The sequence below is a fragment of the Nanorana parkeri genome, unplaced genomic scaffold, assembly GCF_000935625.1.
Source record: "Nanorana parkeri isolate BGI_ZX_2015 unplaced genomic scaffold, ASM93562v1 scaffold664, whole genome shotgun sequence".
Classification (NCBI taxonomy): Eukaryota; Metazoa; Chordata; class Amphibia; order Anura; family Dicroglossidae; genus Nanorana; species Nanorana parkeri.
Window position 1 is genome coordinate 397772 of NW_017306932.1, and position 14732 is coordinate 412503.

A 14732-nucleotide genomic window follows, 5' to 3' on the forward strand; every position below is an offset into this window, starting at 1 on the left:
TATATATATATATATATATATATACACACACAATATATATTAGTGTGTGTGTGTGTGTATATGTATGTAATTTTTTGTTTGTGTTTTCCTTGAGTGCTGTAGGTTATTTAACGAGCGAGTACAGCAGTAGTTATCCGATTGGATCCCTACAGAGGGAGGGATAGAGAGGTTGAGGAATCGCAGCTCTGTATTATTTACCTGTATGTGTAAATTTCAGCTTGAACTAATGAGCTTTGTAAACTAGGGCTGCAACAATTAATTGATCAATCGATAATTGATTAGGACGGTAGTTGGCAACTATTCTCATGAGCGAGAGGATTTTTTTAATGCAACCAATCGATTAGTTGGAAAAATAATCGGGCAACTAATCGATTATAAAAATAATCGTTAGCTGCTGCCCTACTGTAAATTCTTTTAGCAAAGCAGATTAGGATAGCCTACACCAGGCCTCAAAATTTCCACTCGCCCCCTTGCAATTAGAAAATGCAAATGCTGTAAGTTCCATCCAGAGCCGGAGCTAGCTCTCTGCGCTCCCTCTCTTTCATCCCGGCCGCTTGAGCTCCACTCAGATTACACCCGTTATCGCTCCCTCTCTCTCCTTCTGGCCGCTCTGCAGCGGCCGGGAGCAGAGAGAGGGAACGCTGACAGGTTTGATCGTAGCTGCCTCTGAGTGCCCGCTTCCTGGAGCTGAAGCTGGAGCGGTCGGGAGAAGAGTTGATCGTTCAGCGGTGTGATCAGAGCATTCTTAAAGAGCCCCTCTCCCAGTCCACATATTTTGGACATTATGAATCTGAATTGCCCCACTCAGTATGCCCCTCGCTTGCGGCCATATTGAGTGGGGCACTCATATTAAGAACGTGCTATTGACCTCTGTACTGTGCGTCACACCCTGATCACTGCACGTCACATTGCTGGCCTCTGCACTGCACGCCACATTGCTGGCCTCTGCACTGCACGTCACATTGCTGGCCTCTGCCCTGCAAGTCACATTGCTGGCCTCTACACTGCAAGTCACATTGCTCGCCTCTGCACTGCAAGTCACATTGCCGGCCTCTGCACTGCAAGTCCCATTGCTGGCCTCTGCACTGCACGTCACATTGCTGGCCTCTGCCCTGCAAGTCACATTGCTGGCCTCTACACTGCAAGTCACATTGCTCGCCTCTGCACTGCAAGTCACATTGCCGGCCTCTGCACTGCAAGTCCCATTGCTGGCCTCTGCACTGCACGTCACATTGCTGGCCTCTGCCCTGCAAGTCACATTGCTGGCCTCTACACTGCAAGTCACATTGCTCGCCTCTGCACTGCAAGTCACATTGCCGGCCTCTGCACTGCAAGTCCCATTGCTGGCCTCTGCACTGCACGTCACATTGCTGGCCTCTGCCCTGCAAGTCACATTGCTGGCCTCTACACTGCAAGTCACATTGCTCGCCTCTGCACTGCAAGTCACATTGCCGGCCTCTGCACTGCAAGTCCCATTGCTGGCCTCTGCACTGCACGTCACATTGCTGGCCTCTGCCCTGCAAGTCACATTGCTGGCCTCTACACTGCAAGTCACATTGCTCGCCTCTGCACTGCAAGTCACATTGCCGGCCTCTGCACTGCAAGTCCCATTGCTGGCCTCTGCACTGCACGTCACATTGCTGGCCTCTGCCCTGCAAGTCACATTGCTGGCCTCTACACTGCAAGTCACATTGCTCGCCTCTGCACTGCAAGTCACATTGCCGGCCTCTGCACTGCAAGTCCCATTGCTGGCCTCTGCACTGCACGTCACATTGCTGGCCTCTGCCCTGCAAGTCACATTGCTGGCCTCTACACTGCAAGTCACATTGCTCGCCTCTGCACTGCAAGTCACATTGCCGGCCTCTGCACTGCAAGTCCCATTGCTGGCCTCTGCACTGCACGTCACATTGCTGGCCTCTGCCCTGCAAGTCACATTGCTGGCCTCTACACTGCAAGTCACATTGCTCGCCTCTGCACTGCAAGTCACATTGCCGGCCTCTGCACTGCAAGTCCCATTGCTGGCCTCTGCACTGCACGTCACATTGCTGGCCTCTGCCCTGCAAGTCACATTGCTGGCCTCTACACTGCAAGTCACATTGCTCGCCTCTGCACTGCAAGTCACATTGCCGGCCTCTGCACTGCAAGTCCCATTGCTGGCCTCTGCACTGCACGTCACATTGCTGGCCTCTGCCCTGCAAGTCACATTGCTGGCCTCTACACTGCAAGTCACATTGCTCGCCTCTGCACTGCAAGTCACATTGCCGGCCTCTGCACTGCAAGTCCCATTGCTGGCCTCTGCACTGCACGTCACATTGCTGGCCTCTGCCCTGCAAGTCACATTGCTGGCCTCTACACTGCAAGTCACATTGCTCGCCTCTGCACTGCAAGTCACATTGCCGGCCTCTGCACTGCAAGTCCCATTGCTGGCCTCTGCACTGCACGTCACATTGCTGGCCTCTGCCCTGCAAGTCACATTGCTGGCCTCTACACTGCAAGTCACATTGCTCGCCTCTGCACTGCAAGTCACATTGCCGGCCTCTGCACTGCAAGTCCCATTGCTGGCCTCTGCACTGCACGTCACATTGCTGGCCTCTGCCCTGCAAGTCACATTGCTGGCCTCTACACTGCAAGTCACATTGCTCGCCTCTGCACTGCAAGTCACATTGCCGGCCTCTGCACTGCAAGTCCCATTGCTGGCCTCTGCACTGCACGTCACATTGCTGGCCTCTGCCCTGCAAGTCACATTGCTGGCCTCTACACTGCAAGTCACATTGCTCGCCTCTGCACTGCAAGTCACATTGCCGGCCTCTGCACTGCAAGTCCCATTGCTGGCCTCTGCACTGCACGTCACATTGCTGGCCTCTGCCCTGCAAGTCACATTGCTGGCCTCTACACTGCAAGTCACATTGCTCGCCTCTGCACTGCAAGTCACATTGCCGGCCTCTGCACTGCAAGTCCCATTGCTGGCCTCTGCACTGCACGTCACATTGCTGGCCTCTGCCCTGCAAGTCACATTGCTGGCCTCTACACTGCAAGTCACATTGCTCGCCTCTGCACTGCAAGTCACATTGCCGGCCTCTGCACTGCAAGTCCCATTGCTGGCCTCTGCACTGCACGTCACATTGCTGGCCTCTGCCCTGCAAGTCACATTGCTGGCCTCTACACTGCAAGTCACATTGCTCGCCTCTGCACTGCAAGTCACATTGCCGGCCTCTGCACTGCAAGTCCCATTGCTGGCCTCTGCACTGCACGTCACATTGCTGGCCTCTGCCCTGCAAGTCACATTGCTGGCCTCTACACTGCAAGTCACATTGCTCGCCTCTGCACTGCAAGTCACATTGCCGGCCTCTGCACTGCAAGTCCCATTGCTGGCCTCTGCACTGCACGTCACATTGCTGGCCTCTGCACTGCAAGTCACATTGCAGGCCTCTGCACTGCAAGTCACATTGCACGTGAATGGAGTATCGAGCTCCACCTGCTGGTTGGATAATAGAACATAATAATCATATGCAATATTTGGCATTTACTTTAAAGTAAAGAAAAAAAAATTGCACTTAGTCCTAACCTTGATAAATAAAGAAAACATGTATAAAACACCATTATATTCTCTTTATAGTGGTCTGCAGATGCGTGTCCTATAACCAGGGTTTCATTTGTGCTTAGCTGAATGGTGTCTGTGTTTTTCCTGAACATAGACCTTTTTTTTTCTTTTAACTCCCCTCCTAAATCAACCTTATTAGAGCAAAGTTTGTAATTCTGTCCAGGCACAATTGTGATTTTCAACTTTAAGAATACAATGTTGTGCTTGAAGAAAAATAAGTGAACTGGAATTACCTTAGGATTCCTTTGTGCGTGTTGAGTGCATTGTTCTGTTCTTTTGTGTGTGTGTCTTGTACTGCCCAAGTTTTTTTATTTCTATCTTTATTTAATAAGGCTCTTAGGTTGTGTACTTGTGCCAACAAACTCTGTATAATCCGGCTGCAGAAAGTAATGGGATTTCTGGGTAACCACTGATGAAGTCATGTGCTTAAACTGCAGTTTGTCCCATTAACATCTCTTTCCATTGTTTCCTTTCAATTGCAGGAGATGGAAAAATCTGTAGACTCTAAAGCCCCTAAGCCACGTGCTCGAAACTCAGCCATAGAGAGGCGGCTTCGTCGTGCGCAAGACAGGTCCCGCACTCAGCCTGTGACTACAGAAGAAGTGGTGATCGCCACAACGTAAGTGCTGGCACAGTGCAAGTGTGCTTCTGCTGCTCTTAGATTCTAGGCTGCTCTCCCAGTGTATTAGCTAGGGAAGTATGAAGTACTTGTAGCACAAGGACCTGGGCACTTCATATCCTGTCTGCCAGAATGATGGATAACTGAACACCATGTTTGCAAAGGGGATTGAGACATGAATCACTTCAGTTGTGCTGTAGTATAGTTTTTTTTCCAGGAAAATACATCATTATTTTTTTTCTCTGTAACCCAAATAAAGTATAAGCTGCAGGATCTGGAATTTGGCATATTGTGGCTACACAGCAATTAAAAGGAGACTTAGATGAAAAGTGGTCAAGTCTTTATGATATTAACCCTTCTCTATATATTTTGCTACTTAAGGGAAACTTACAACAAGCAATACCTGAGCTTTGCGACTTTCCTTTAGGTGACCTCTGTAGCTGCAGGTACTGTGGAGCAATTCCTCCCCAAAATTTACTGCAACACAATAATTTTGTATTTTATTTTTGTCCTATGCCAGCTTCTCTCCTGCCCCAGCTGCTTTCTAGTCTTTAATGTAAACAGTGCAGGATCTCTGGGCAAGGGGAGCAGGATGAACTTTGCTGAGACAGCAGACTTTAGAGACTTTAGTGCTGCTTCTGTGAAATGCGAAGGTGAACTGCTGCACAGTATCTGCAGCTACAGATGTCAATGGGGACTTGTTTTAAAGCTCATTTACTGCTTAAGGATATGCAAATACTTGATAGTCTATAGACTGGCCACAGGTGCACTTTAGAGGTAAATTTTAATTTGGACATATTGGTCTTTTGAAGACTACATTTTCTTTCGGGGAGGATCACAGTGTGACCAGACTGCAGGGTATTGTGGCGACCAGACTGCAGGGTATTGTGGCGACCAGACTGCAGGGTATTGTGGCGACCAGACTGCAGGGTATTGTGGCGACCTTTTCAAGTTAGACAGACAGCAGTCATGTGCTAGACACTGTTATTTTTAGAAGGAAGTGAAGGAGTTGCCTGTACCAACCTAAATATAATGCAAGTTTTCATTTTCTAACCTGCGCCAGACAAATGACAAGCAGAATGCTTTGTGCCATTTATGGAGGGAAGTACACGCATTGCTGGGGAGAAGAACATTGTAATGATTTTCACTGAGTTTGCAGCATATATGAGAAATCATGCGCATGGGTTGGTGCAAACCTAGTTGGCCTGACTTCACTCAAACCTATGCAAAACCCCCTCCTGGGCCAATCAGTACTGCAGGGGGATCCTCCTCCCCTTTGTGACATGTAGCTGCACAGTAGGGAATGCCCCTGCCATGACTGATTGGCCTGGGAATGGGGTATGTCTTTGCCAGGCTTGGGTGAATTGGGTTCAAACCAAGCCCCGGCTCATCACTTATGAGAAGGGGATATAATATTTGTTTTATAAAATTACATATCTAGCTCTATATAATTTTATAATCAGATCACATTTGAAGTTTTATGTAATGAGCCTTCCAAAATGAGTGTTTTATAAGGTAATGCACGTGACAATGTTTCTTCTGTTATGTAACATGTAGGGTTGTCAGCTTCTCCTATTTCAGCTTTATTATTCCTCTATATATCTGGTTCCTTTGTATTTCACTTTGAGGGAACATTGGACATTTTATATTTTGACATGCTGTTTAAAAGGGTACAACCAAGTAGATACACAGATACATACAATATATGTGAATGCTGCTTTTGTGATTCACATACCTCCGATATTATTCAATGCCTGTAGTTCCTGCTTTAACTCCTCTGTAGCCTTTGTACTATACTACAAGTAGATATCACTCCACTGATTAGGTCCTCCTCATCCTCACCTATCCTTTACTGACCATCTCTTCAGCCCCCAGACACTACTGTGCAATGCAATATAGCTTTATTTACTTACAATACTGACACTCCCACTTTCGACCAGGAATTTTGTTTCAGTTGCATCCAGTCTCCTCATTGGGGGGTGGGTTTCGTCTCAATTCCTTTTCTATATCACACCTTTCCAATAGGCAGGTGAAAGGCAAGGAGGTACCCCTCCAAATGTGGACAAAAGCAGTCAAAATCCTTCCCCAATCTATACAAAATGGAGAACAAAATTGAGTGTAGTTGATCTTTAAAATAGGTAATTGTGCAATTTACAGTTGTTTCTGATTAAAGCCCATCTCCGGGGTGGGGTAGGGGGGTGACTCCTCTTCTAGTGGGGCTGCCCCCGCACAGCAAAGGTTAACCCCTTAGTGACACATCATCAAAAAAAAAAAAATTTCTGGGGACCAGAGCAATTTTGCCACGTGTTTAACCATAATTTTCATCTTGCTCATTCATCTTCCTCATTCATTGCACCTACACATTATATTCCGTTTAAAGGACAAAAAGAAAAAATGGGGGGGAAAAAAATTTTCAGTTTTGGGAAAATGAATGTGTACATAATTTGTGTAGCTAACAGTAATTCATAACAAATTATTTTAATTGTCCTAATTCATAGGGTACTGTATATCATATGTCTGGGATTTCAGTTTATTTTGGGAGTTATAGGTTATGAATTACAAGGAGTGAAATACAATTTTAGTTTGGAACATTTTAAGAATGTGGTATGTTTCTCCTATCTTTTATTAGCCTCCTTAGCAGTACATTTTCTTATAATATTTTTATTAAATGTATTTTTTTGTTTTTTTACTTTAAAACTTTGCTTTTTTTATAAAAATGTTAAAATTTTATTTTTAAATTGTATTTTTTATCAAACTACGGGGGCACCAAGGGGTTATTTTTTTTAATTTACGGGGGCTTTGATACTTAGTATATATGAGGATAAGAAAGTATTCTCCTCCAGAGATATTATGCATCAGTTTGTAACACACAGCCAGCTCGCAGCTGCACAACACAGTGAGCTGCTGCTGGTTTTGTGGCTGCCACGGCTCTGTGATAACAGATCAGCTATCATTGTGATCAAAGTGATGTGACCACCTAATCTGCTGTTGAGGGTCTGCCTCGGACCCCAAGGGACCCATCAACAGCTTAATGAGTTCTGGTCCCTCCATGGACTAACGCTAATTGTACCGCATGAGGGGATTATCCCATCACTGGTCGTTAACTGAACGATCGTGATGGTATAATCTCCTCATCGGTCGGGAAGGGGTTAATTGCTCATTTAAGTGCAGAATCCCTGGGTAAAGCAGTTTTACTTACCTGCCAGGGGAGATGGAAAGGTGACAGTCACTTCATTTCTCCTACAGACCAGCTTGTGCTCTGTCCATATAATGGAGGTCTGTGGTACATGCATTAAATTTGATGGCGCCAGCAGGCCTTCAACTGCAGTATTATAGAGGGGAAGGGGCTGGGAGCCTTAAGCTGCCCATACACCTATAGATTATCTGCAGATTTCCTATGGTCAGATGGAAAAAGTGCAACAGATTCCATCTACGCTAAACTGTGTGGATGGAGGAATCTCCCACTGGGCCAAGCTTCAGAATCTTGCTAGTCGGGTCCGCTAGCTCTCAAAATACCTGAACAATGTCTGCATCCAATCCGATTGTTCAGGTATTTTGAGAGCCAGTGGGGCTGACTAGCAAGATACTGAAGCTTGGCCCAGCGGGAGATTCCCCCATCCACACAGTTTAGCATAGATGGAGGAATCTGTTGCATTTTTTCCGTCTGACCATAGAAAATCTGCAGATAATCTATAGGTGTGTGGCCAGCTTTAGTCTTGCAGCCTGCGGGAGCGGGGACCAGGTAAGTGAAAGTCCTTTTACACAAGTACCCTAAGCTTTAAGTGTATTTCCACTTTCGCAGCCAAATTGGGATAACCTCTATTCTATATTTGGTACAAGTACCCATTCACATAGCATACGCTTTAAAAAAAAAAAATGCTTCTTGCATTTTGAAAAGCTTTTACTTGGGATAGTGTTTTGAGGGTTTAACATGTCTTCTTGCTTCTATTTCTTTTAAATGTTAGGTGGGGCTGTGAGGGGTCTTGTCATTTCAGAGGTGGCTTAGCCATTTTATGTATGTAAGCTTATTAGATGAACACAATCCTCAAATTTCAGTCCCAAGACTTTCCATTGGGACAAACCACTGTAAAGGGGCTTAGAAAAACCTGGAATCCGCCATCTTGCCTGATTTAACAAAGCATATAAAAGGTAAGATTTTTTAATTATTTTGTTATTTTTCAGTACGCTGTGCAAATAGGAACATATGGAGGAGATTTCCTAAATTTGACTGCAAAAGTGGAAATACATTTTAAATGAGCAGTTAAACTTGCAGTGCCGGGACATTTCAATAAAGTTCTAACAAAAAGGTAAACCGTCCAATGCGCCGAAAACATAAGGGTGTACTCACACCAGCGGGCTGTGCATTGTATCGCAGCTGCTGGTGTGATGAACCCTTATTTTTTTCTCCGTGAATGGATGAATGCACCCTTATGGTTTCAGTGTATAAACTAAAGAATCTGGTTGCTATTGGTAACAGGTTTTTTTTTTCCCTTCAGAATGCTTTTCATTAAAGGGTCCTATACTACTTTTCATTTGGTGCTCACTTTTTGTTCTTCTGTCTCTCTTTTCGCATTCTTGAAGCAAGCCTAGCCCTGCTGCACACACAGTGACCACACACACAGCCAGCTCCAGCATCTCTAGCCCCTCTGTAACTAAGAGTACTGTGCAACGTATCAGGTACTACAGGGGAGCATCTTGCATGCGGAAACAGAGCAGCCATGCAATGCAGCAGATGCCTCATTAATAACACCTTTTCTAATAGCACCTGTTGCTTTCGGTTTCATACTAACACTTTGTCTATGGCAGCCGCATGGTATTTAATTGATGTGACACAATTAACTCCTAATAGGTTGCTTGTTCCTTTCTGCATAGTGATGTTTTGGACTTGTGCTGCCTTACTGTGAAACTGAGAAAGGTGACTTCTATTACTGCTATTCTTATACTCCAAAGATGCTTATTACAAATTCATATTATGGCTCAGCCTTTTCATGCTTTAATTGTTCCATAAACCCAGAATGGATGTTTTAGTTTTAGGTGAACTGTCGTACACTTCTATCAGCCAATGAATACATGAGAAATTATAGTGGGTTGTTTTGTGGCCCTTAAGCTGGCCATACACTGCTCAAATTTCAGATGAACCCAGCTGACTTGGCCGAAATTGAGGAGTATTTGGCCCCCTTGGGCCCCCAATCCCTTCAACCCACCCCTGCCTGTGCCTTGGTTCTTGGTTTAGTGCTGGGGTAATAAGCAAATATCACAGTAAGACATTAAGGTCTAATTGACGCTGGCTTCAGGTTGTATAAGAGTTAGGCTGGCACACACCTTACAACCATTGCAAGACTTTTGTCTTGCGATGGTTGTAAGGTAATTTAAAAAACGTACGATCTGCCCATCTTGGACAGGCAGGTCGTACTTGCAAAATAGATAATCCGCGCTTCTGTAAAAGAGACTAAAGTAGAAATATGTATTGTAAATTAAAACCTAAAGCAGCTCTAAAGGAGGATGAAAGAATCCTTTCAGCGATCGAGAAATATATATATCAAAGCGCTAAAGGTGTAAATAATATGAAACTTAGTGCAACCAGGTAATATAGTGAAATTAGGGTTTAAGCGGTCTAGCCTAAAACCAAGTGATCATGAAACAAAGGAAAAAATTAAATTAATAATTAAATTGTACTGTGGAAAACCAGATAATGATTAGGACAATAAAAGAATTCAACCACTGTGAAAAACATCAAATATATAACAATAATCATTTTTTCCTTTTGTTTCATGATCCTATGTAAGATACATCACTTGGTTTTAGGCTAGACCGCTTAAACCCTAATTTCACTATATTACCTGGTTGCACTAAGTTTCATATTATTTACACCTTTAGCGTTTTGATATATATATTTCTAGATCGTACTTATGATGATCGCAAGCCCGCCCTAGTCAGGGGCGGGCTTCCGATGACCGCAATGCCGAACGGGCAGTGTGCGCTTGCGCACACCGGCCCGTCCGGCTTTTATCTTACGAACATGCTACACACCCGCCGAAAATCGTATGATTCTCGGGGGGTTTTCGAACATGTTCGTAAGATAAAAGTCGTGCGACCTTACAGTAGTAGAGGTCGCACGGCTTCCACACACCTTACGATAATCGTACGATCGTGGGATTTCCAGCGATTATCGTACGATTATCGCAAGGTGTGTGGGCACCTTTATGTGAACTCCACGTTTTCAGCAAAATTTGTGGCGCTTTCGGCGCTCTTCAAGCCTTTAAAGCACTCTTCAGCTCCATTTTTGGAAATGTTAATCAAGGATCTTAAGAATGCTGACTGTCACTTTAAAAAGGCAGCCAGCAGGCTTCAGTAACAACATGACACTCGTTCATTAAAGGAGAACTATGGGGTTAAGTCTTTTCCCCATAGTTCTCCTTAGGGTAACGGGAGGACATAAACTAGCGTCCTCCCGTCACCCTAGGCTCAGTATATTGCGAGCTGTAGCTTGCGGTATACTGAGACGCCGCAGCTAAAGCGGATCCTGACAATTGTGCCGGGATCCACCCAGCTGCGTGACTGACAGCTGGCTCTGCCTATCTAGAGGCAGAGCCAGCTGTACTCGCCCGTCCATTCCGCCAGTCAGCGCTTGAGGAGGGGGGAATCCAGCCCCTTCCCTGTCACGGCAGAGAGCTGTGACAGGATCGAGAGGTGAGCGAACGCCGGTATGTGTTCGCTCACCTCCCGATCTACTGAGCCGACCTGTGACAGTCTCATTGTCACAGGTCGGCTAGAACTATGAGGTGAGTGAAAAGCACTCACCTCATAGTTCTCCTTTTAAGATCTGTGATCGGCATTCCCAAACTGGAGCTGAAGGGTGCTTTTAAAGCTTGCTGAAAGCTCTGTGAATTCTCTATAAAAGCTCACTGTTCACACTTATACTAGCTAAAACCTACATGCACTACTTTTTATAAATGCACCATAACACACTAAATTGCGGTATCGTGTGTTGCGGCACAATCGATTGCATTGTGGACAGGAGGTGTTAACGCACAGTAGTGTTAATTGTGTAGTGTTATTGCATGGAGCCATGGGATTAACACGTCACACCTATGTGAATGGACCCTAAGGCAGGGCAGTTGAACCATCGCTAATACTAGTATTGGCTAGTAATTATTACCCGTCTTGTCCCTTTCTTCTTAACGGGCCCTTGATGTATACATTCTGCCCAGATATTACCTGTTCCTACTAAGGGAACTATAGACACATCAGCTTCGTTGCAAGAGTGCAGTTAACACGGTTGCTTTTTTTTTTTTTTTTAAACGGAAGCATTCCAAAGCCACAAGTAATATGTCAAGCAAGGGAGCGCCACAAGTAAAAACTGCAATACTGACAAGTCTGTCCTGTGTAATCATATCAGATTGGTCAGAAATTAGGACTGAAAGATAAATGTATGTTATTACTTGGCCAGCTCTGTTTGCGTCCCATCTGCCACTCAGGCCTTGGTGACAGTATGTAAATGGTAACACCACTGGGCCTATACAGACTGGGCAGTTCATAGCAATCGGGAGGTGAGCGAACAAAAAAAGCAGCAAAACATAAATTGATATGAAGCAGCGTAAAAGGGGCTATTGGGACATAATTCCCATTGGCACCCCATCACACCTCAAAGGGTATAAGTGAACTGAACAGCTCAAAGCACTCAGCAGCTGGCGGTGGCTTTGCATCATGTCTACAATACAATGGTTGGGCCAAGTCTGCCAATTGAATACATTACATACCTGGGTGCCCCAAACACACCCACCCACCTGGAGACCATTCATAACGCCACACAAATTCCACAGACCTCAAAGAAAAGTAAGCCATTGTGTCTGCCATTTGGCTACATCTTCTGCCTATTTTAGGAATAGAAAGCTTTAAAAGAAAAACTACATTTGCTGAGTCGTATGTGTTCTGCCAGACACATTGCCTGCTTTTCCTCTTCCATCTTGTTTTCTCCAGAACGTTTTATTAGTTTTTACAGTCATTTTATTCTTGTTGCCCTTGGGAGTGATAGTCGTGGGTTTTGTCCCAGATTCCTTTTTGTTTTCAAATCTTGAGTACAGAAATGATAGAAGATGAATAGTTTCTGTGGGCAACAAGACCATCTTCATTTTGTATATATGCTTGTGTACTGCAAAATATTACACCCAAAATCATAAACTATAATCACATTTACATTATTCTGTTAAAAACTGTTGATTATAAATAAACTTTCCAGTGACAGGGTTTTGATCACTGCACATGGCATCATGGAGTAGGGATCCCCCAGTTTTATGTCTGCTATGATTTCCGTATTGTGCCTGCAACACCTCCTGCAGGTGAAACCTGGTATTGCACCAAAAGGCATTTAGATCAATAAACTCTGAAAGTCATATGACAGCAGAGGTTCAGTAACTCGAATGCTAATTCAGGGTAGTGGGAGAGAAAGCCCTGACAGGGAGATGCAGTAACGCAGGGGTCTATGATCTGGCTGTAGGGGACATGGGTACAGTGTTGCAGTAAAAACAAGGGAAGAGAAAGTCAATTGAAATGGTTGTGTGGCTTCGGTCTTTCATTTTTTATTTGTACAGTTATCGGAGCTGCCATTGTCTTTTGTAATATATCAAAGTGAATAGATTCGGCATGATGGCAATGTGTTTTGCCTGTTTTAAATGGGGTATAGCATGTTGCTCCCTGGATTTTTTTTTCTTTCTTGCAAGCTTATTATTTAATCATTCAACCAGACTAATTACATTGTTGACTTCACTCGAAAGAGACTCCACAAGAATATGTGAAATACAGTCATAATACATCCAATAAGTGAAAATGCACTAGTTGCAATGAAAAAAAAATTCACTCTCCGGTCACAATAATAATCGTGTACTCAACTGAAAAAAAAACTCAGTCTCCTTTAAAGTAAATTTGTATGTAGTTTCCTCCCAGACACGTATGATGACACCTAAGATTATATTGCAATTTGTTTCTCTGCAGCCAAGTATCAATAAATCAGCACAAAGTTTAACTTTTCTATTTCTGAATGTTACATATGGCAATCGACTTTATAAGGGTAATAAACCAGTAATAACTTTTATGAGGTAAATTAAGCCTAGCAAACGCTCTATGCGTGCAGAAGACCATATATGTCTGGATGACATTTTGATGCGTTTTGATGATTGGTCCTGCATGTTTGTGTGTAAATGCATGGGGTTTATGATATTGAAACACAGCTGTTTGCTCATGTCGTTCTATGTTCTCCTCTACACTGTCCTGTGTACTGTAGTTTGCAGGCTTCAGCACACCAGAAAACCGTGCCAAAGGTAGAACCAGAAGTGGTTAAAGAGACGAAGGGTGAGCAGGAGGAACCCGAAGTGCCAGACTCTTCCTCATTGTCCCTGGCAGAAAAGATGGCTTTATTTAATAAACTTTCACAACCAATCACAAAGGAGGTGACCACCAGAAGCAGAATGGATATCAGACAGCGGAGGACAAACGCTCGATACCTGACTCAGCCCGTTACACTGGTTGAGGTTGAACAGGTATCTTCATTTTATCTCATACTTTGTTACTGTGTTACTTATCTTTTATAGAATTGTTCCCCTGGTGTAATTAGAGCAAGGTTAAAGTGAAACTGCAGCCATTTTTATTTTAGTATTGGATAGTTTAGAGAGGGTCTGAGCCCTTCATCCCCTCCTTTTTTCTGATTGCAGACTTATGTATGCGCTTTATAACATTTAGGACCTGCGTCCATGAGTAATTTCAGCATGCTTTTGATATCACTGTAAGACCCCAATGATATTCAGAAATGACTGCCTGGTGTAGTTGATCTGCTTCATGCTGCATTTGCATTCCCATGGATTTGTATGGGGAGAGAAGCAGTTTTGATGTAAACAAGCTTGCTGACACAAATCTATAGAGGCTTTTTTTTTTTTTTAACTGTATACAGCCACACGCATTGGGATCCCACTGTATAGTATATATGTTGCTGATACTGGGAACAATGCACATTGGGATACAACTGTATAGTATATATGTTGCTGATACTGGGAGCAATAGACGGAGCCACCTGAAGATGCTTTTAGTGCACAGGTACAAATTTCCATTTGTGTATTGTAAATCAGGTCTTCTATTGCCTGCAATTAGCGCAAGTAAAGTCAGAAAGCCTAATCTGCATATGTATTAAAGAATTGATGCCAGAATGCAAGGGTGACAAGGGTCCTGACATCAGTAGGCCACGTCTTTCATGACAAGTTTTCTTTAATGAAAATCAAAATCTCACTACAGACACCTGACTGGCCCCTAAGGCTGATGAATGTACCTGGACTCAGGTGCTGAACTCCAGAGTAGATTCTGGTCTTGGCACACACATCTGGGTGTTTGCCATCATGGTTGCCTCAGGGCCTTCTTTAGGTTCCCATTATTAGAACTTCTGCCCTCTATCAGTCATAGTTGACAAAGTGATGTCGTTGGGATTGATTTACTTAAGGAGTAAAGGCTGAAAGAACAAAGTGAATG

General features: G+C 44.3%; 1 protein-coding gene across 1 annotated transcript in view; it reads left to right on the forward strand.

Annotated features, from left to right (window-relative positions):
* SVIL (supervillin) overlaps positions 1–14732 on the forward strand; it is a 126505-nt gene that overhangs the window by 43021 nt on the left and 68752 nt on the right. The window contains exons 12-14 of the mRNA XM_018563437.1: positions 4084–4220; positions 8802–8897; positions 13501–13756. Of these exons, the coding sequence (XP_018418939.1) occupies positions 4084–4220; positions 8802–8897; positions 13501–13756 (489 nt within the window). The remainder of the gene's footprint in view (positions 1–4083; positions 4221–8801; positions 8898–13500; positions 13757–14732) is intronic.